Source organism: Condylostylus longicornis, unplaced genomic scaffold (genome assembly GCF_029603195.1).
Source record: "Condylostylus longicornis isolate FDR11 unplaced genomic scaffold, ASM2960319v2 ptg000254l, whole genome shotgun sequence".
Classification (NCBI taxonomy): domain Eukaryota; kingdom Metazoa; phylum Arthropoda; class Insecta; order Diptera; family Dolichopodidae; genus Condylostylus; species Condylostylus longicornis.
Window position 1 is genome coordinate 14647 of NW_026578219.1, and position 21141 is coordinate 35787.

At 31.1% G+C, this 21141-nt stretch overlaps 2 protein-coding genes across 2 annotated transcripts; one reads left to right on the plus strand and one right to left on the minus strand.

Annotated features, from left to right (window-relative positions):
• The first annotated feature begins 7548 nt into the window (after positions 1-7548).
• LOC129616632 (uncharacterized) lies at positions 7549-8407 on the plus strand. The gene is made up of 2 exons (XM_055532254.1): positions 7549-7951; positions 8172-8407. Exons 1-2 carry the CDS (start codon positions 7549-7551, stop codon positions 8405-8407), a joined length of 639 nt encoding a protein of 212 aa, XP_055388229.1.
• A 773-nt stretch (positions 8408-9180) lies between these two features.
• On the minus strand, positions 9181-10698 carry LOC129616633 (uncharacterized). Its single transcript, XM_055532255.1, has one exon. The coding sequence runs from the start codon at positions 10696-10698 to the stop codon at positions 9181-9183; it is 1518 nt and encodes a 505-aa protein (XP_055388230.1).
• Positions 10699-21141: the final 10443 nt, after the last annotated feature.

The following is a 21141-nucleotide window of genomic DNA, read 5'->3' on the forward strand; positions in this document are numbered from 1 at the left end:
GCAGGAATGTCTTATTGGTTACTTTTGCATAAGAAAAACAAGATGCATGAAATTTGTTGTTGTTGATGCAAATAGTTGCGTTGAAAATAAAAACAAATTCTTGTTTTCATTTTCTTTGATTGTACTTAAATACAAAAAAAAAAAAAACTGGTTAATCAAAAAAAGTCTAGTTGTTAATACATTACGCATTTGTATTTTTCTTAAAGTAGAATGTTCTATAGAACGTATATACCTATAAATTACAAAACACATTTTTTTTTTTTTTTTTTACTTTTTCTTTAATATATAGTACATATTTGTTCTTGGAATCTTTCTTTAAATATTTTTTTTCGATGACTACAGGTTAGAATTGCAGATATCACTGGTTCAAATATTTGTATACGTCTTTGAAACCGGTTCCTATCTCGTGCAATCTTATCGTATATTCCTTTTCGAGCAATTCTGTAAGCAAAATCCCATGCATACATATAATGAATTTTTAATTTCAAGTTAAAGTGAACTTTTGTTTTCATATTTTTATTATGTAGTTAATTCAGTATTTTTTCCTTTATCAAATGTATGTAAATGTTTATTGCATTTTTTACAGCACATCTTAATTTTTTAATTCCATTATGTGCAGCAATAGGGCATAAAGACTTATTATTTTCAATTTGTAATAATGATGGCATACTTTCTGTTAAATCCTCTATTTTGGAGTTGTCAATGAACTGTTGTAAGAATACCTTTTTTTGAATGCCCTTTACATAAATCTTTTCAGCTGATTGTAAAATTTGCTTAATAATATGTGGTACTTGTGAATATTCTATATTTCCTCTATTCCACTTTAATCCATTTATATTATCTTCACAATATTGAACATTATATTTTGATTTTTGGGTAAGTTCGTGTTCAGAGTATGGAGATTTAAAATAATACACCATGGGGATCATGCTTTCTTTTTCAGAAAAGCTAATTCTTTTACAAAATAGTGTTTTTCATTTCCTTGTACAAATTGAAGGTCGACAATAAAAATCTGTCCGCTCATATTGAAAACAAGTGCTTGTCCTCAATGAAAGTTTAAATGAAAATAAAAGTACTGAAGAGGTTACTAGGTTTATATAATATTTTGACCAATTGACATGTTTTATGTTATAAATATATGTACGTTACAAGATCAACTTTTATTTTCATTATGTTTTTTCACCCATTTACAATGATGGTGGCCGGTCCATCGTGCTGTGGGAAAACCACTTTTATACATAATCTCTTAAAAAATAATAAAGACAATATAAAACCTTGTGTTGTCAAAACCTGTTTAAAATAAGGAACAAAAGTAGAACTGTTCCCCAAAACATTACAGCACAGTCGTACGAGCCCAAACTTACAGAAACAAAGAGTACTCAAACTCGTCCAAAAACTGTTTTTAGCACTTTTCCAAAAAATGTTTTGAAAAAAGTGCTTATTAGTTTCACTCTGTCCGTCCGTCCGTCCGTCCGTGGACACTTTTTTTGTTTACAAAACTTCTTCGCCCTTGAAGATAGAAAGCTGTAGATAGATGAGATAGAATTTTATACGTACACAGATCTTTATTAGAAACTTATTTCCGTAGAACAAAATTTTTACCTATCTCCCCCCCTATAAAAGTTATACCCCCCGAAAACCCTAAAAATGGCCTTTTTTAAATATGTGTTGCAATGAAACCATAAGCATTTTTAAAATTTTTCAAACGCAGAAAGGCAGTGGCTTGCTTCCCCTAGCGCGGTATACTATAGCTAAACTTTAGAAAAACAAAATGGCCGTTCAAATTTACCGTTATCTAAAGCCCTTTTTTTCCAATTTTTTGATCTCGTTTTTCTTCTAGACCCCATACCGTAAAACTTTGAAATTTTAGGGGCTTTTAGACATTAACAAATAGTTTACTTCGTTAGAAGAAAATTTTTTTCCATCTCCACCCCCTCTCAAGTTATCACCTCTTGAAATTCGTAAAATTTGAATTTTTGACACCTTATGTTTCCGAAACCGCAAGCTTGCAAATTTTTATAAACGTAAAAAGCTAACGGTGAATTCCATGAAATTAAAAAATATAATTATTTTTTTTAACTCACACTATTAACCCTTAAAATCGAGCATTATGTTAACCCCTTTTTATATTAATTTTTGCTTTATTTCAAAGACTGCATATATGCGTTATCCTAAATATATGCAATCCTAGAAGTAGTTTTGTATATGAATGAAAATAATTTTAATAGTGTGATAGGTATACATAGACTGTATTTAAAAGCAGAATTTTCACTTGTTGAAGGGAAAAGTGCTACAATACAAACCATTGGTTTGACCCAACTTTAAAAACACAGACACCCAAACAAATTTTGTGGAATTTAAGGATGCTAAAATACAGTTCCCCGAGGAGGAAATATTCGAAAAAGAACCAGACGATGTATTTGATAATGAATTGCATGAAAATGTTTTTACGACAGCGCTTTCTGCTGCATCAGCTGGTGAACGTCTTAGAAAACGTAAGTCTATCAGAAATCAAAATTTTCAGATGTACAAAACTGATAGTGGAGATATTATAACGGTTTCTCTAGACAGTCCAAGTCCTCCTACAAAAAAAGAAAAAACTATAAATAGCAAAAGCGCAGAAAAATCTCAAAGACGTGTTTTACGATCAGCTAAAGCAGGTGACACACAAACACAGCTTGATTTTCCCATACGTAAAAGTAAATCGACAAGCACATGGACAACTTACAGGTAAATGATGAATTTTATGTAACTTTACTAAGTGACTCATCCATTAACTACTATCCTGAAAACACATTGGCAGCTTTTACTAATAAATTAAATAAACAATTTGCCCTTGATGAAAAATGGAAAGTTGGAATTTCACAAGTGTATGTAAATGATTATGTATCATCCATTTACGGAGAAAACGACGAAAAAAGAATTGCAATTACGATTGGAAGTACAGAAACAAAATATGAAAACATAGGTACAACTTATATTCCATATAGGAAAGAACAAATCAATTGTGATTGGAAAACTTTTGTTTTACCTACACTCATACAAAATATAGAACCGGATGCAGGATATACAAAAAAGGAATGTGAGCGTCAACTTATATGGCAAATTTTTGATTATATTTCAAGGAACTCAAGTTACATAAAATCTGGAGAACCAACTGAATACACTGGTGAAGTGGTTAAAATATGTGTCAGCGATCCAGAAGTTGACATAAAAATAGGTGTAAAAACCAATTGGTCAATTGATGTTTTTATCAAAGAATGTTTTAATCAAATTTTAATAAAATACCCCGATTTTAAAAAATATAAAGACAGAATTGTGCAATTGTACAAGTCTTATTTAGAAACCTTATATTTTATACCAGTAAATAAATCAGATATTATGTTTGTATACAGTGACATTATAGAACCACAAATTGTCGGTGACAATACTTTGAGGTGTTTACGAACAATAATAATAAAGAATACACACGAAAATAATTTTTTTGAATTTAAAAATATTCATTATTTTCCAGTTGAAAATAAATTTTTTGATAATATTTCTATTATGTTATGTGATAAATATGGTAAACAAATAAATTTTTCCAATAGTAATATTCCTACAAAAATTGTATTACATTTCAAAAAAGTATAAATAAAAGGTATTAAGCAAAAATTATATTATTTTTCTATTATATTATGGAACGATTGTATTATAAGTATTATTTAGTTCAATCTGGTAAAGGGCTTGATGATATCGGCCCCTTACTTCATTCTGCCCTTGCCTATCAAAGAGGTCGAGGATTGGGAAGTTTTTTTGGGGGGCTTTTTAAATATTTGAAACCTTTGTTTGTCTCCGGAGCTAATATATTGAAAAATGAAGCAATTAATTCCAGTATGAATGCTCTATCTGATATTGCAACTGGAGCAAATATAAGAGAAGTAGTTCAAGATCGGAGTAAGGAAATTTTAAAAAATGTGAGACGTGGAGCAGTTCGTAAATTAAACGAAATGTATGGATCTGGAAAAAGAAAAAGAAAAACTATAAAAAGGCGCCTCATTAAAAAAATCGACTATTTTGTTTCAAAGCGACGAAAAGTTAATAGCAAAAGAAAAAAAGTTGATATTTTTGATTAATTATGATTGAATGTATGAAATCAGAATTGGATATTTTTAGAACAAAGCCTATTCAATCTAGTATTTCAAGATCTGAAGAAGTTTCATACAATCCTATTGCTTCTTTAGATAATCCATCAACTATTGAATTTGTCTCATTAGGTCATGGTGATACATACAGAGATTTATCTTCTACATATCTTAGATTAAAGGTACAAATTGTTAAAAAAGATGGAAACCGTTGGAATAACGACAAAGGTGCCGACGGAAAAACATTGCCCCAACCAAGTGTAGTGAATAATCTTCTACACTCAATAATAAAACAGTGTAATGTTCAATTTAACGTAAAAAGTATTACCCCGTCAGATGGAAATTATCATTACAGAGCATACATTGAATCATTATTAAATTATGGTACGGATGCCGCTACTACTCATTTAGAGTGTGCTGGATGGTGTTTAGATAAACCAAACATAGCAAAACCAGATAATAATGGATCAAAAGAACGTCAAAAACTTTATCACAACAGCAATATCGTAGAGCTAATGGTTTAACTACATTTGGATATGTTTAACCAATCGACTCTTTTAATAAACAACGTTGATGTGAGAATTTCTTTAACACTTGAAAAACCAGATTTTTATATTTTTGTAGACGACGCTGATGAATCTCAGTTAAAAATTTTGGAAGCTACATTATTTATGAAGCACGTAACAATAAACCCAAGTGTGCTACTAGCCCATAATGCTGTTCTAGAAAAATCTAATGCCAAGTACAATTACAAACGTGTTGAAGTAAAAAGTTTTACAATTCCTTCTAATACATCAACTATTTCACTTGATAATGTCTTCATTGGGCAATTACCCAACACCATAATTTTTTGCCTTACAGAAAATGTTGGCTACTCTGGAAAAAGATCAAAAAATCCATATAATTTTCGACATTTTGATATGTCCCAGTTTGTATTGTTTGTAAATGGTGTACAAGTACCAAACACAGCAATTGAAACAAGTTTTTCAGATGAAAATAATTGTCATACTCGTGCATACCATACACTTTTCTCTGGTACAGGAATTTATCATAATGACAAAGGACATCAAATATCAAAATCTATGTTTAGTAGTGGATTTTTCATCTTGGCTTTCGATTTGACACCAGATGCATCAGGAAATGAGATATGTCAGGGTCTATTTAATCAAGGTACAATTAGAATTGAGGCAAGGTTATCTAAAGCGCAATCATCTGTATTGACTGCTATTGTCTATGGAGAATTTGATGCAAGTGTTGAAATTGACAAAAATAGAAATATTTTCACAAACCTATAAATAGAACAATTACATAAATGGTTTTAATATTCAAGATGATGTCATCGTCTTATGCACTTGGTGATATAACGTTTTGTTGTGACGACAAGAATACCTTATTTGTAAAAGATATTTGCTTAGTTGGGATTCAAGAAAAATGCAAAAAAATTGTAAAGGAGTTTTGTTACAAATTTCCAACTAAGGAACTAATATATGAAAATTTTGAAAACTATTCGTTTAGAACTTTGATTAATGACAATATAAGCTATGAACTTAAAGAAATATTAAAAAAATTCAATGTGATATTGACTAACGGAAAAATCAAAAAAGATTTCATTTCGCATTACATTAAAGAAAACAGTACAGTTTATGATTTAAGTGGATTAAATTTATGAATACTTTAGATATTATAAAATATTTAAATTGCAATAAATATACAAGAAAAAAATTTAGAGGTGTATTTGCTTTAGATCAAATACCAAAAAACCTTGAAAGATCTTCCCTTATAATTATAAATACTGATAAAGCAATAGATCCTGGCGAACATTGGTTAGCCATATATATTCCAAAATATGGTTGTGTTGAATACTTTGATTCTTATGGAGGTTTACCAAATAAAAAGGAAATTTTAAGTTTTTTAAAAGATAAATGTATTGTTTTCAATGACAAACAATTACAAAGCACCTTTTCAGAAGTTTGTGGAGAATACTGTTGCGTGTATGCATGGTATAGATGTTTTGGTATAAGTATGAATAATTTTTTACGTGAATTTAAGAAACGCAACCGTATTAAAAATGATCAAATAGTTTTAAGAAAATTTCACAAAATATTTGGAAAGCAGAATATTCAGAGATGTGTTTCTAGAAATCGTGTTATATAAAAGATGAAATGTCTCAATTAAAATGCAGTTTAAAAACAGATAGCTAGATCAGCATTACTTAATCAGTGTTTCTTAAAACATGTTGTTGGCATATACTTATTTTTTAAACAAAACACATACTGTAAAAGTAGTAATAGGATTCCACGTAGAATTATTAGAAGCAACCATTTCAATACACCGTATTGGAAAAAAGGAAATTTTTGTAAATTATGAAGATTGGGTGGAATTTAATCAGCAATTTCAAACAAAGTATAAAAAAAAATTTATAAATAACAAGGTCTCTTGTCTACAATTTGGAATAAAAACAAAAAATTTACAAACTTTCGTGTTAAGGAGCGAAGAGATGGATGAATTTCATATCCTAATTGATTTTATTCATTTGGTAATGGATTACAACCACAAGGCTGAAGAAGGTGTAAAAGACTATGTAAGGAAATATATAAGACAATGTGTAGAAAACAATGAAATCATACTAAAAAGTGAAATTTATATATCATTAGATCGATTTAACTTTCAATGTAATTATTCTAGATTGTTTTATGAAATTCCGTTTAAAAATAAGATAAAAAAATATTTAGAAATAAATAAAAGCACTATGCTACTAGACTAATATGTTACTTGTATTTTATTTTTTCTTTTATTTACATTATTTTTGTGTTATTTAAAACATGAGTAATTGTAAAAATAATAAAAAGCGAACATAAAAATACCATATACAGCATAAGACATTTATAGCAATTCCAGCAAAATGAATTTGGTATCTGAATTGGTTCTTCTTCATTATTGAACATAATTGAAGCCCCATCCGCTCTTGGTGATTGAGTATCCATTTTATTTCTTTAGTAAAACTGGAAAATTTGTTACAGTTATGCTGCTACGATTATAAATTGATGTATACTAAAGTTTTTTATTTGAATCATGCTTAAATATAAAAATACTGACTTTGTTCATTTTTATTGAGCTGCAACGGCTTATATAAATAATCGAATCCTTTTTATTTTTCTTATTTTAAAAATGGATGTCAACGAGTTTTTAAATGTATATGATTCTGTTATTTTAGAAGAACATAAGAATCAAATTTTATATTTAAACAATTACTTAAAAACATTTAAACATAAATTACAATTAACTAGTTCGATACACGGAAGCCATTTTACTATTTGCCCTTGGGCGTACGACGATACTACATCTGGACCTGATACTTGTGAATGCCATACAATAGAAAAATACAAAATTGAAGTTGCAAAATTGATTAATTGGTACGAAAAATATGTCAAGAGCTCAAATAGTGTCAGAAATTCATAGACCGGCTCGAAAAAATTACCAGAGGAGAAGATTTCTACAAAAAGGTTTAAATGATACATGGCAAATTGACTTAGTTGAAATGATTCCTTATGCAAAGTTTAATAAGGGCAAAAAATATATGTTAACTGTTATAGATACCTTTTCTAAGCACGCATTTGCTGAACCTGTAAAAAATAAAACTGCTGATAATGTTTTACAAGCTTTTAAAACAATTATAAAACGAAGTAAAACTGTACCAAAAAATATTCATTCAGATCAAGGGAAAGAATTTTTTAATATCAAATTCAAAAATTATATGCGGGAGAAAGGAATTAATCATTACCATACGTTTTCGGATCTTAAGGCGTCTATTGTAGAACGCTTTAATCGTACTTTAAAAAATTTGATCAGGGTAGTTACAAATGGATTACTATATTACCGTCTTTATTAAAAATATATAACTCAACCCCCCATAGAAAAACCAAGAAAAAGAAAATGAAGAATTTATTTTAAAAAAATTTTATGCAGAGCCTAAAATTTTTCAAAAACATAAATATAAAGTAGGAGACTATGTTAGGATAAGTAAATATAAAGGAATATTTGAAAAAGGTTATAATGCAAATTGGTCTACTGAAATTTTTAAAGTTATTAAAGTACATAATACATATCCAGTTACTTATGAGTTGCGTGATTATCAGAGTAATGATATATCTGGTAAATTTTATGAACCTGAATTAACACCTGTTAAAATTTCTGACGCCTATTTAGTAGAAAAAATCCTAAAAAAACAGGGCAATAAAATTTTTGTAAAGTGGTTGGGATTTGACAGTAAACAGCTGGATTAATAAAAAAGACTTAATTTGAAATTACTTGTACATTTTATTATAATAAATTTAGTTTTATAAAATTACATGACTATTTATTGAGTTATTTTTCTTCTTTTATAACCAAATGGCAACGAACTGTAATCAGGCAAAAATCTTCGCTTTTCGGATTTTGGTTGATATGTTTTGGTTTCAGACACCGTAATGAGTTCATGTTCTTTTGTTCTTCGAATATTGTCAGAAAGTATGGAAATATTTTCAAAATTGTTTAAATTTAAAACAGCTTCCTTCATCGTTTCAAAATTGATTTTGTGTGAAGCATCGTAGTTTAAGCGAATTCCTTTCACCTTACAAACCACTTTTTCAGAATTATCTTTTGTAGAAAAAACCTTATAGGCGTAATTTTTTGGACCACCGCTTACAAATTCTGTAACATAACTACCTTGGCCATAGCCTTCTAATTCATTAGTCATATCCCCTATAAACTCTCCAGTATGGGGTTCATATTCACCTTCACGACTTATGTAAAATATTGAGTCTGTATCGTAATATAAAACTCGATTATCTAGCTTTTCCAAGTATGTGTACAATTTTAGACGGGCTTGTGCGGTTGTGAATGCAGCAATAGAGACATTCACAGTTGATAAAGATTCTGTTACCTCTTCTTTGTATTGCCAGTTAATAACAATATTTCTTTCATTTATAGGTAAAATGTGGCATACTTCTATTGCTGCATTAGTTAACATCCCATACAACTCAAATGGCTCATTTATAATGTTTGTTTTTTGTAAGTTTTATCTTTGTCCGAATTTACCCCAAAATGAATTTAACATAAATTTGGCAAATGATCGTAACCCAGGATTGTTCAAAACTTTTTCATATTCGAGCTGTATGTCTTCGTTTTGCAAAAAATCTTCAATATATTTTTCTTTTTGATCTTTAGTACAACATTTGCTGGACCACCCTGAAGCTTCTTGTTTTATTTTTAAAAATTTATCCATCATTTTACTAAATAATCCTTCAGCGTTTTTAAGTTTATTATATTGTGATACGTCGTATTCCCATATTTCATACGTCTCCAATATCGTATAATTTTTTTCTAGAGCCTTAATAACTTCATCGATAACCCAAGTTCCCGTTAAGGCTCTTTCATCATTTGAATGTGTGCAAAATTTATTTTGATTTCTTTGTTCGCTGCATAAACGGCATAACGTGAACATTAATTTATTATTTTTCTTCAGCGGTAAAACCGGATGATACAAACGTTCAGGTGGCAATATTTTACACTTTATGAGACCATTTAGGTTTTGTAAATTTAATGAATAACATTTAGTATTTCCAATATGGAGTTTGGGATGTCCAATAGGGAATTTTCCGTATTTACATACATATGGATATAAGGAACACACATCAATATAATTTATTTTTTCTGCATGTTTGCACTTATAGTAACTAAATGTATTTCCTGTGCGACCAGCATAAAATGAATCTCGAGGATATAACAGGGTACAGTTTACTAATGGGTGATTTTTTAAATGCTCTTTCTGTTTTGTACTTAGCAAACTTTCAAAGTCACAAGCCCACATTTCCACAACTTCGTAACCTAAATTTCTTAATCGGCTACTTTTTTCAATTGTTCTTGCATAGCGGTGATTTAGAGTATCATTTAAATCATCGTACAAAGGTTTGTCACGTTTATGTGGTAGACAAGAGGGGTGCCCATGAAAATAGCATCCGTAAAACTCAAAAACTTGATTAGTTTCTTGGCAATAACCGTCTACTTTAACACCGGCCACTATAGCTTCCCGTTCTTTAACTGCATGTTGAATATTGATTTTACGGTTTTCCTCTTCAAAAACCAGCCACTGTATAGCATGCTTTGACTGATTATCTGCATATCTATATCCATTTTTAGGAATCAGCCCGATAGTATTGGACTTAAGAAAATTTCTCCGGAACACTAAATTGCAGGCTGATGCTATAGTTGTGGCTTCTAAAAACGGTTCCACATTACATTCAGTTATGAACAATTTTCGAAACTTAAGGCAGGCTTCTCTTAATATTACAACATCATAAAAACAGTATTCAATAATATCACGTTGCATATTAAAAACATCATTTTTATGATTTTCATGCCATTGCAGAAATATGTCACGTTCTTTTGGTTTCATGCTGTTTGCCCCGTAGTATTCTATTGCTGGTAAAAGGCCAACATAATTCGCATTTTTTATGGTGTTAAATTTGTATGGAAAGTATCCTTTTTTAAAATTTGATGGTAAATCAAAAGCTTTCGGTAGTTCGAAGAGAGCCATTGGAAAATAATTTAGCGAGTCTAGAAATTTTATGTTGTCAATTAACATCATTATAATTTTGGTTCCTCTCATGATTAATTTAGGTTTTAATACAGTTTCCTGTAATATATAATTTAAGATGAACTGATGATCAAACGCTTGTCCATTGTGAGCTATAACAATAATTTTTTTAAAAAGCTTTCTCAATGCTAACAAATGTAAAACAAAGTTGGCAATAACGTCTTTTTCTTTAATTATTTTACTTCTACATTTGCATTTTTGGTAAAACAACAATTTAGATTCATCGATGCAACTATCACATCTCTGAGATAACACACATAAATTTGGTTCGTGAAGTCTTTCATTTTCACTAATTTTTTTTCCTTGTCGTGTTTCTAAATCGTAAAACACGTAAATAAAGTTGCTTAATGATGGTTCTTTGTCGTCTTTTTGAATAAAACATAGATGTCCTTGACTAACATGAATATTACAGGTTTTGCAAAATGATTCCCCGCAAATATGTTGTCGATTAGATTTATATGTCTTAAGACAACTTAAACATTTTTTCACTTCATCACAACTACTTTTGCTTTTTGAACCCGATGCTTTATGGTTTTCTAAGCAAATAGGGCTTCGAAACAGTCTGTTGCAATCTTTACATAAAATATTGTTTCCATTTGATCGGCATTCTGGTAATTGTTGACAACATGGGCATATACGAGAACATCTGTGGTCATTCTTTCCATGATACGGAATATTACACTCCTCACAATAATATGAAGAGCAAAAAGCCGCAGTAAGAGAGGTAATTACATTAAAATGGTCATCATAATGTAATAAATTGATCCTTTTACCATGATTACTCCCTTCAAATATCATATCTCTACCACCACCTCCATATTCATAAACAACAATTTTGTAATTATTTAAATAACTTTGAAATTGTTTTAATTCTGTTACTCCACAGCCGAGTACGGGAATTATGACGTTAGCTTGTTTTACCAATTCTTGGGCTTTTGTTAATTGTTGCTTATTTACATCTCGTCGAATTTTTTGATAGTTTACATCATTTTCTATTTTGGCAATAGCGGTAATTAGAGCACGGGCAAACATAAGTTATCTTTATTGTTAATACTAATTATTCCAGTTCGTTGCTTACATTCCTCAACAAAATTGTTATATTTCTTGGGCCTTCCTCTACCAACAGGTAGACTGACATGTGTTACTGTCACACAAAAATTGTCCGTATTTAAACGTGTAACAAAAAAAATTATGTAATAAAAAAGATACTCGTAATACAAAATCAAAATGTAGTAACAACTTACCCTCGGAATTACTTTGAAAAATTTTTGAAATTATATCCCATACGTCTTCAAATTTTAAACTTTCAGCTGGCCTATAAGCAAGCCACGCAGGACCGCGGTGTTGAAAACTTTCTCCACAAAAGGTCAACCCGACCATGTCACTTTTTGTCAGGTTTTGTAATACATATTTAATGATTTTTTCCACAGCTTCCCTTACCCAAGGAATCGGGTCTTCATTGGTGGGTATTGGATTTATTTTAAATATTATTTTTCTCCCACGTACCTTAAAACGCTTGATAATTGTTATATAATCACTTTCAATTGTATAGCGATTCGAATTTAAAAATTTTTGTAAAATAACTTTTTTCGACATTATCTATGTGGTTTTTAAAATGACTTTTCCTAGCAAAATGATAGAAATAGAAGTTTTTACTCTTATTATAATGTTTCTTTCATTTCAACGATCAATGTTTTTATTATAAATAATCTTCAACATTGTAACAATTATAAAATACTACCTGTCACAGGCTGTAATCGTATAATTTTGCATACACAAAATAATTCATTAAACATAGGATTTCTATTAAAAATTGAGAATGAAAAAGGAGCTATAAAAATGATAGATCTATTAATTTAACTTGTTTCTTTTGCAGGCTTTTTTCATAGTAGGTTTATAAATAGATTACTTTGTACTATCTTGAAAGAAAACAAGTATTCTATATCTACCTTTTTTGTAAGAATTTTGAATTAATTCACAATTTTACAAAATATGTAATAATTATATCCTGTTAAATGTTGCAATTGATAAAACATTTTATTAAAAATAGGATTTCTATTATAAACAGAGAATGAAGACAAGTGTAAAAAAAAATGACCATTTGAAAATCTTTTTTTTGTAAGATTTTTTCATAGTAGATTTATAAATAGATTATTTTGTACTATCTTGAAAGAAAACAATTATTCTATATCTACCTTTTTGTAAGAATTTTTAATTAATTTACAATTTTACAAAAATATGTAATAATTATATCCTGTTAAATGTTGAATAAATACTGAGAGAATTTCTACCAACATTATCAGTTTTCAAAATGGAACCAACCGAGGTTGATCTTATTTTGCAGGAGTTCATTACTCCATACAACGCTGTGGTAACGGACTGTCAGACAGTTGTTCCACCAAAACGCAAAAGAATGAAGCTGCACCATGGATGCATATGACACAACAACCACAACAGCAACAACAACAACAATCACAACAACAACAACCACAACAACAACAACCACAACAGCAACAACAACAACAACAATCACAACAACCACAACAACAACAACCACAACACCAACAATCACAATCGGAACTATTGTTTATTAACGCGTTTAATGAACACCAAATTTTTTTTTCAAAAAAATATATAACTGTTTCCGAAATAGAAACAGATAAAATCTACGCCTTAAATGGTGTAGAAAAAAAAATATCCCAAAAGGGGAAAATTTATTGGGTGTTTATCACCCAATCCTTTTTTATTTTCATGCCGTTAAAATATGTGGATTTATTTCCACAAAAAGAAGAAAATTGCCAAATGGCAAATTCAAACAAATTTTTAATTAAAAAAAATAAGCATGGAAATTTAGAACTAAGTTCAAGTAGTTTTTAGTTTTTATAAGTAACGATTAAGTATAATGAAAAATAAAAATAAAATTTTTATAATAAATAAGAAGTTTTTTGTTATTTAAAAATTTTTCAAATTTTTCAGAATTTCTATTACAGCTCATTTTAGTCTTTTCAGATTTAAAATAAAAGGTAACTAGACCTACGTACATATGGATGTTGTATAATAATTATTACAACAAAAATTTCATAGGTGCCTACATCTTAATTTTTTCTTATCCGTAATTCTTATCTACAGGCGTGTTCTTTTCACTTATATTTAGGTCTTAAGCTATGTTGTACATTATACATAATATATACATATGTGCATATCATATTTTATTTTTGGTTCTTTACATATAAAAAATAAAAGTAAGTATGTTATATAATATATGCGTATTATTACATAAAGAACTTTTTATGTTCCACTTAACAGCTTCATAATCAAAACCAGGTAATTACTATTAAAAATACAGTTCTATGTTATATATTCTTCTATTACATAATATTTTTAAACCTCCAGCACTTTTTCTTTTTTCTTTTTATTTAATTTTCTGACCTTAAATAAAAATATTATTCAAATATGTAGGTATATGCATCATAAGATTATTTCTTTTACCTCTTTTAACGCGAAAACAAAACAAGAACAGCAAAACAAAAACAAAACAAAAACAAATGCTTTATAAAGGTAACTCTGAATCTTTTCCTATTTATTATTCTTATGCGCAAGTCTTATAAGCATATTTTTTGTTTTCGTCTCTTCAGATTCTAAAAATAAATATAAGTACGTTATAATAATAATAATATGCGTTTATATCATTGCACCAAGAATTTTTTATTCTTATGCGTAATTCTTACATGCATGTTCTTTTTTCTTCTTTTTACCTCTAATAATTACATAACCACATATCATCCTTATAGAAAAATAAATTTAGCTTTCTATTCTTTCCTGATATCCCATTACATAAAATATATTTTCAATCTATATGAGTCGAGCAATACACGACCTCGACAAGTAAACAACATTCTGTAAACAAGATTAATGACCTGTTAAACCAGACAACTCCTCAGCTCGTAACTTAATTTCTCAGCCCAACTTCCTAAAACTTCTTACTTCCTAAAAACGTATAATTAAACTCGTATCACCTATATACTTCAAAAGGTCAATACCAGTTATACAGGTCATGACACACTTTAGCAGGTCATCTACCTGTACCAGGAAATAAGAAAGTGAAAGTGGGTCGTGCGATATGGGCTGATTTTTTCCCATCCCAGAGTGCCAGAATACCTACTCCCATGTAATCCTGCCCATCGTGAAGACTAGACGGGATCGTTGCCAGTCATCCCTCCTGGACCAGGATGCCCTCGGTTCGATGACCGCATTTGAGTGATTCCGAAGAGTCTCCGAGTCAGGAAAGTGCATTGACGCCATAAGCTCCAACTTCTGCTTTCCGTTCTCAGTCATGGAGCCATCAGGACGTTCCATTAAACCCAACCCGCTAGCATACTTTTTGGAAAGCACCCGGTGAAGACGCGCACTGCTGGAGAGTTCATCAATGCCCTTGCAGAACGCCCTCCACGAGATTCTCTTCGCTTTCCTAATTTCTTTATTGTACTTTGTGAGTGAGTCTTTATACTCTTCCCTCGAACCCAACGCCTTGGCCTTATTTAATAGCTTTCTGGTCTTTAGTCTAAGCCTTGAAAGCTCTTCATTCCACCACGGGCACTTCCTATTGCTCCGCCTCGGCTTAGCGCGGCAGCTCCCGTGATAGGCATTAGTAATAGCCACCGTCAGGGCCTCGCTGGCCAGTTCGATATCCATCACCGTTCTGACAGAAGCAGGAACGGATCCAATCCCATCCATGAGGAGCGTTTCGAATTGACTCCAATCTGTGGATTGGGGCACCCGATATATTTCTTCCGCCAGGCCCCCGGAGACCATGATATCAAACCTAATCTGCCTATGATCGGACATGGATGTCTCATTTACGACATACCATCCACCAACTGTACTGCCGATAAATTCAGTGCAAAGGGTGATGTTCCCCATTTGAACTTCGGATAGCCTTTCCTCTGGATGCAGTCTATGAGTGATGGCCACCTTGACCTGTGCTACTGCATCCCGATAAGAAGTCATTTTCGGGTTTTGTTGAGGAATGTTCCCAGGGACCTTTTCCTCAACATTGCCCTTCATTGACCTCTTCTTTGAGGGCCCTGCATCAGAGGTGTTGCTTTCCGACCTTTCCCTCTTTTGGGGATGGTCGGCCACAACACCCAATCCGCAGGCCTTCAGCTTTTCCAGCCTTTCCTTCTCATATCTGCGAGCTTCCTCTGGGGACATGCCATCCCTGATATAAGCCGCGATACGCCGCTTGGATGCACCAGAGAAATATTGTTTTTTTCCCCTGATGTCCAACCCTTTCAGGTCCTCCTCAGTTTGTTGGATAATAGGTCCAAGAGGATCCTGATTATCCGTCTCCATCGGAGGCGCCGCCTTTTCCTCTACTGGCGTGAGAAAGATTTCCTCCTCTGCGTCAGTCAAGACAAGCTCTGGTTCCGAAGACCCTTGAGCACTAACTGGGTTTATGTTGTCCTTAGTATTGTTGTTGTTATTGTAATTGTGACTGTTGTTATTGTTGTTGTTGTTGTTGTTGCAGTTGTCGTGTTTATCACAGTTGTTCTTGTTGTTGTTGTTTTTGCTGTTATTGTTGTTTAAATTCTTTTCCATTCTTGGTTCCACGAATAGCGCGGGAAAGTAAAGTCACCCATGGCAGAGCCCGGCATACCATGGGAAGGCTCGTTTAAACTGGAGGGCGCCTGGTATCCAAAGTCCGCATATTAACGACTAAGCTCTCCCTTAGCCACGCAGTCATCGGCATATTCTGTTCCACCTTGACTTGGGACGCCTGTCGTCAGATGACGTATAGATATAGGGCTGAAACTCACAAAGCAAGAGGCTCGCCGCGAGACATGACCACGACACGAACGTAACTTTGATCGTTTCAATCACCCCTTTATCCTCCGCCATTACCGGGGCCCATCCCAAGGAGGTGACAGTGCGGTTTTGGGCACTTTTCAAAATGTCGAAAAATCCGCATTTTATAAACAAAATGAATTCGAAATTGCAAACTAAAAAAGCAAAAGAACTTATTACAAATATGGGCCTTACGATTCCTAGCAACGGCTGTGGGGTCATCGAACTGAACAAGTTTCAAAAAAAACGGTATACAAATATGGTATAAAAAGAAAGATTCAATATTTGAAGGAATAGGAAATAAAAATAAAAAAATTTTTAATTTCACAAGTACCATTACAACATAATTACGTCACTAACTGCTGCATTTGGTTGTATATATTATTGTAAAGGTTGTCATGTAGCGTATAGTAACAAAAATAGACATAGATGTAATGGATAATGTGCGTGCTGGCAAAAATCACCACCATGTAATAAAATATTGAAAAATATTAATATATTATAGTAACAGAAAAATATTATGTATATTATAGTAACAGAAAATTTAATGGTCAAGAAGGTTTTGACAACCATAAAAGTTCTAATTCAACTACAATAAGAATATATAGCGAACAAATACATTACTAAAAATACCCCAAATTTAAAAGATTTTCTGTTTATATTTTATGACTTAGAAGCAAAACAAGAAAAAATTTTTGAAAACTTATAAAAAAATAGAGACTGTTACTAAACAACATGAAAAAACTTTATGTATTTTGAGAAAAGGTGTCATCAGTGTATTGATATTACATCACTATATTTATGTCCAAATTGCAAATTTAAAAGGAAAATAATTGAAAAAACAAATTTTAGACAAGAGAAAGCCTTTTTAATTACATACATAATGGAAAAGAAAAAAAATTTAAAAATATTGCAGTTATTGACATAATGGAAAAGATTTCGATCTATCATCTGCAGAATATTACACCCCGAATGCAATGAAATCAGAGCAGTGCTCAACCTTCTTAAAGTGGTATGAAAAAAATGTTAAAAAAATATTTAACCCTAAAAAAGAAATCGTCGGGTATTGTGTTAGTGATGTAATGATTTTAACACAATCTTGTTTAAAATTCAGAGAAATGTTCCTGAAGCAGTGTAATTTTGAACCATTTCTTCAAGCAACAACAACCACATCTGCATGCAATCTCGCATTTAGAAACTTTTTAAAAGAGAATACAATATGTATAATTCCAAAACACGGGTACAGGTACTAGAGCAACCAATCAAAAGTGGCTATTAAATGGATAGTCTGGGAAGAAGAAAACAGAAAAATCAATATCAGACTTGCAGCAAACCAGAAAGAATCAATTGTTTATGGTTTAAGGTTGACGCTTTTTGTTTAGAAACTAACCAAATTTTTGAATTTTTAATTGCTATTATCATGGATACCCTATCTGTTTACCACATAATCGAAATAATTGTCTGGGAAAGGGTTTGCTCTACCTTAAAACTAGACCAAATGGACGGAATCATTAAAAGCAAAATTTTACCGCCAACGTATTTACTACAACACATTCTTCAAGAAAACAAAATAGTATGTAAGTTAATGTTCTCACTTTGTAGAATTTGTAGCGAAGAAAAATTCATAGAAGAATATTGCCCTCCTTCAGATTAGGAAACAGCTTTAATAGGAACATGGATAGTTGACAAAGTTCTTAAGGCTATTGAATTTTTAGAAATTTATGAAGTTTGGGAATACCAAACTATAACATATGATAGGGCTAATCATACAGACATTTGTTTAAAAATATGATGAAGTTTATTAAAAATAAACAAGAAGCTTCAGGCTGACTTTTGAAATTGCATATTATAAAAAAGGATTTAATGCAATACCGTTCCACAATTTCGTAGTAAAAAATTGAAAAATGTGTTGCAGCGATACTTTTCCTTCATGACGTCACAATGCATTTTTTCCCTAAAAAGAAACAAAAAAAAAGCACAAAGAAACGCCACTTTATAAAAAGAAAATATATTTTTCGTTACTTATCTAAATTCAGCGTAATCCAATGTAATCCATTCGGCAGGTTTTGTTTCTTCCCTAAAATTAAATATTATTAGATTGCGATATGTAATTTTATTTACAATAAAATATGTACTTTGAATTTGCAACATCTTCCAGTCATCCATCTAGCAGTCCAGATATTGTCTTCAAAAGCTAGTCCACCACTTTTTGGTTGCACTTCATCTTTCACTCCGTTTTCTCCCTCCTTCGATTATTTCAGTACAAAATATTAGAGGTGGCAAACTATCGATGACGATTCGATCGTTTTCAACTATCGAAACTATCGATTGATTTAAAGTCGATATGATACTATAGTCAAATAAACATCAATTCAAATTTTCTCATCATCAAATTTTGAAAAATGGACAAGAACAGAATAAGGTTTTGAATTTCATAAATTCCATAACATTATTTTCAAACGTATATACGTTAATTAATATTCAGATTTCACTAATTACGTCAGTGAAAATTGAAAATATTTTCGTTCTATTTCTATGTTCTGTTATTTTATTTCATATATTTCGTGAAGACGTGAAGTGAGTTCCATTATATTCTTAATATTCTTTAGAATGAACAAGCGAAAAAACTATGTCAAAGTTGGAGTTTAACACACATGTCGTTTAAATACCGAATTTAACTGAGGGTTTACATAAGCGAGATGTTGGCATAAATATTTCAATGTATACAATAATTTTACTAATATTATAAAACATCTGAACTTGCCAGTTTATTGGCGACCGGCAAAAAAACTTTTTTTGTTTAAGCATATGGCAAGTTCAAAAATTTTAAAACAACAAACGATTTTTTATAGATGAAATAAAGAATGAAAAGTTAACAAAAGGAAAATATTTATTAAATAATGAAAATATTTAATGTTAATATTATGAATATTACAATGCCGGTGTAAGCCGCTGATAAGTCTAAATATAGCTGACATTTTTTAATATTATTTATATACTTGTTCTATTCATTCCATGTTTGATTATAACCACACTATCATGTATAAACCACTATTATAAGTTTCTTTACTAATTAAATGGAGACCATATATGTATTGCCAGGAAACCAGTTGCATTACACGGTAAAGAAAGTTGCGTTACGAAACTATCGATATATCGCTATATTAAATAAGTTAATAACTTCTGATATTTATTTTATAAAAAAAAATAATAAAATAATTTAATGTTCAACCTTTTGTTTTATTTAACAATATCTTTTTTTAAAATATCAGAAATTAATATGAGTTTAGGAAAACTTCACCTGAATAAAAAAACTCGATTTGTAAAACTTCATTTCAGTATTTTCAACACGCGCAACCAAAAATTCATTTTCAAAAGTTGCGAAATCTGCAGAATAGCATTTTTCAATATTTTATTTTTGCGTGTGTTAATTTGCGTAACCAAAAGTTCGTTCCCCAAAAGTTGCGAAATCTGCAGAATATCATTTTTCAATATTTTATTTTTGCTCGATCGGTGTTTTGAGAACGATGTGCTGAAGAAATTTCTTTTGGAAAGTAGAAATTTTTGATTTGTGATGCACCATTTCTCGGCAATGCTTTTGGTATCATTTTGGATGTGGTTACATTTACTTCGGATGCGTTTTCTTTTGAAGCGACGTTTTTCAATTTGACTTCTACCTTGGGTTCTATGTCGACGATCTTTACCTGTCTACTTCTTATGGGTATAATTATCGACGCTGCGAATATTAATATGGCAATGGTAAATGGCCCGACACTGATGGAATGTAAAATTCGACTGGTAAGTAATTCACCTTTCAGGAAATCAATTTCTTGGGTGTTGTTCATGTTAACATCTTTTAGTGATTCTAAAGATAAATGTTCATGTATTTCTTGTCTGATCATTTGGGGTGGAAGGATAGCCGGTAATATTTTGCTGGTTGATAATTCTTTTGTGAAAAATGGTTCCCCGTCGATTGTGGCTGTAGAATTTTGAATAGTCAAGACGTAAGTACCATTGATGTTTTTCTATTCGTTATCTATTAAGATTACTCGTTTATACTGGTTAAGGAGGATGATACCATCACGTCTGCACTGCCCATGATCTTGTTTCGAATGGTGTTAATAATACCGTAATATTTTGGTTTCCCTCGCCAATGTTCATAAATACTGAAAACACGCTCTACACTCTTTTTCCAAGAGCCGTATTTTCCAGCTTCGCCTGAGAAGACTCGTAGTCCTTTAACTGCATCAGGGATTTGTTCCATGCCTACCAGATCCGGATCACTTCAAAATTTATGTCCTCGTCAAAGAATTCTTCTTCTAATAAATTCGACATGCCTCCGTTCTTAAATATTTTCCTCATCTCGTACTGAACCATCTCTCTAATTGTTTCTCTGATGGTCTGAGATCTTTCATGTTCTTGTAAAGAAGATGCATGAATTAGACTAACATCATCCTCACCATCAATCCGGTAGGTTTGTATTTCAGGAGTAGAGATATCACGTGGGGATTTGTCAAAGTTTGTACGAGTTACTATATT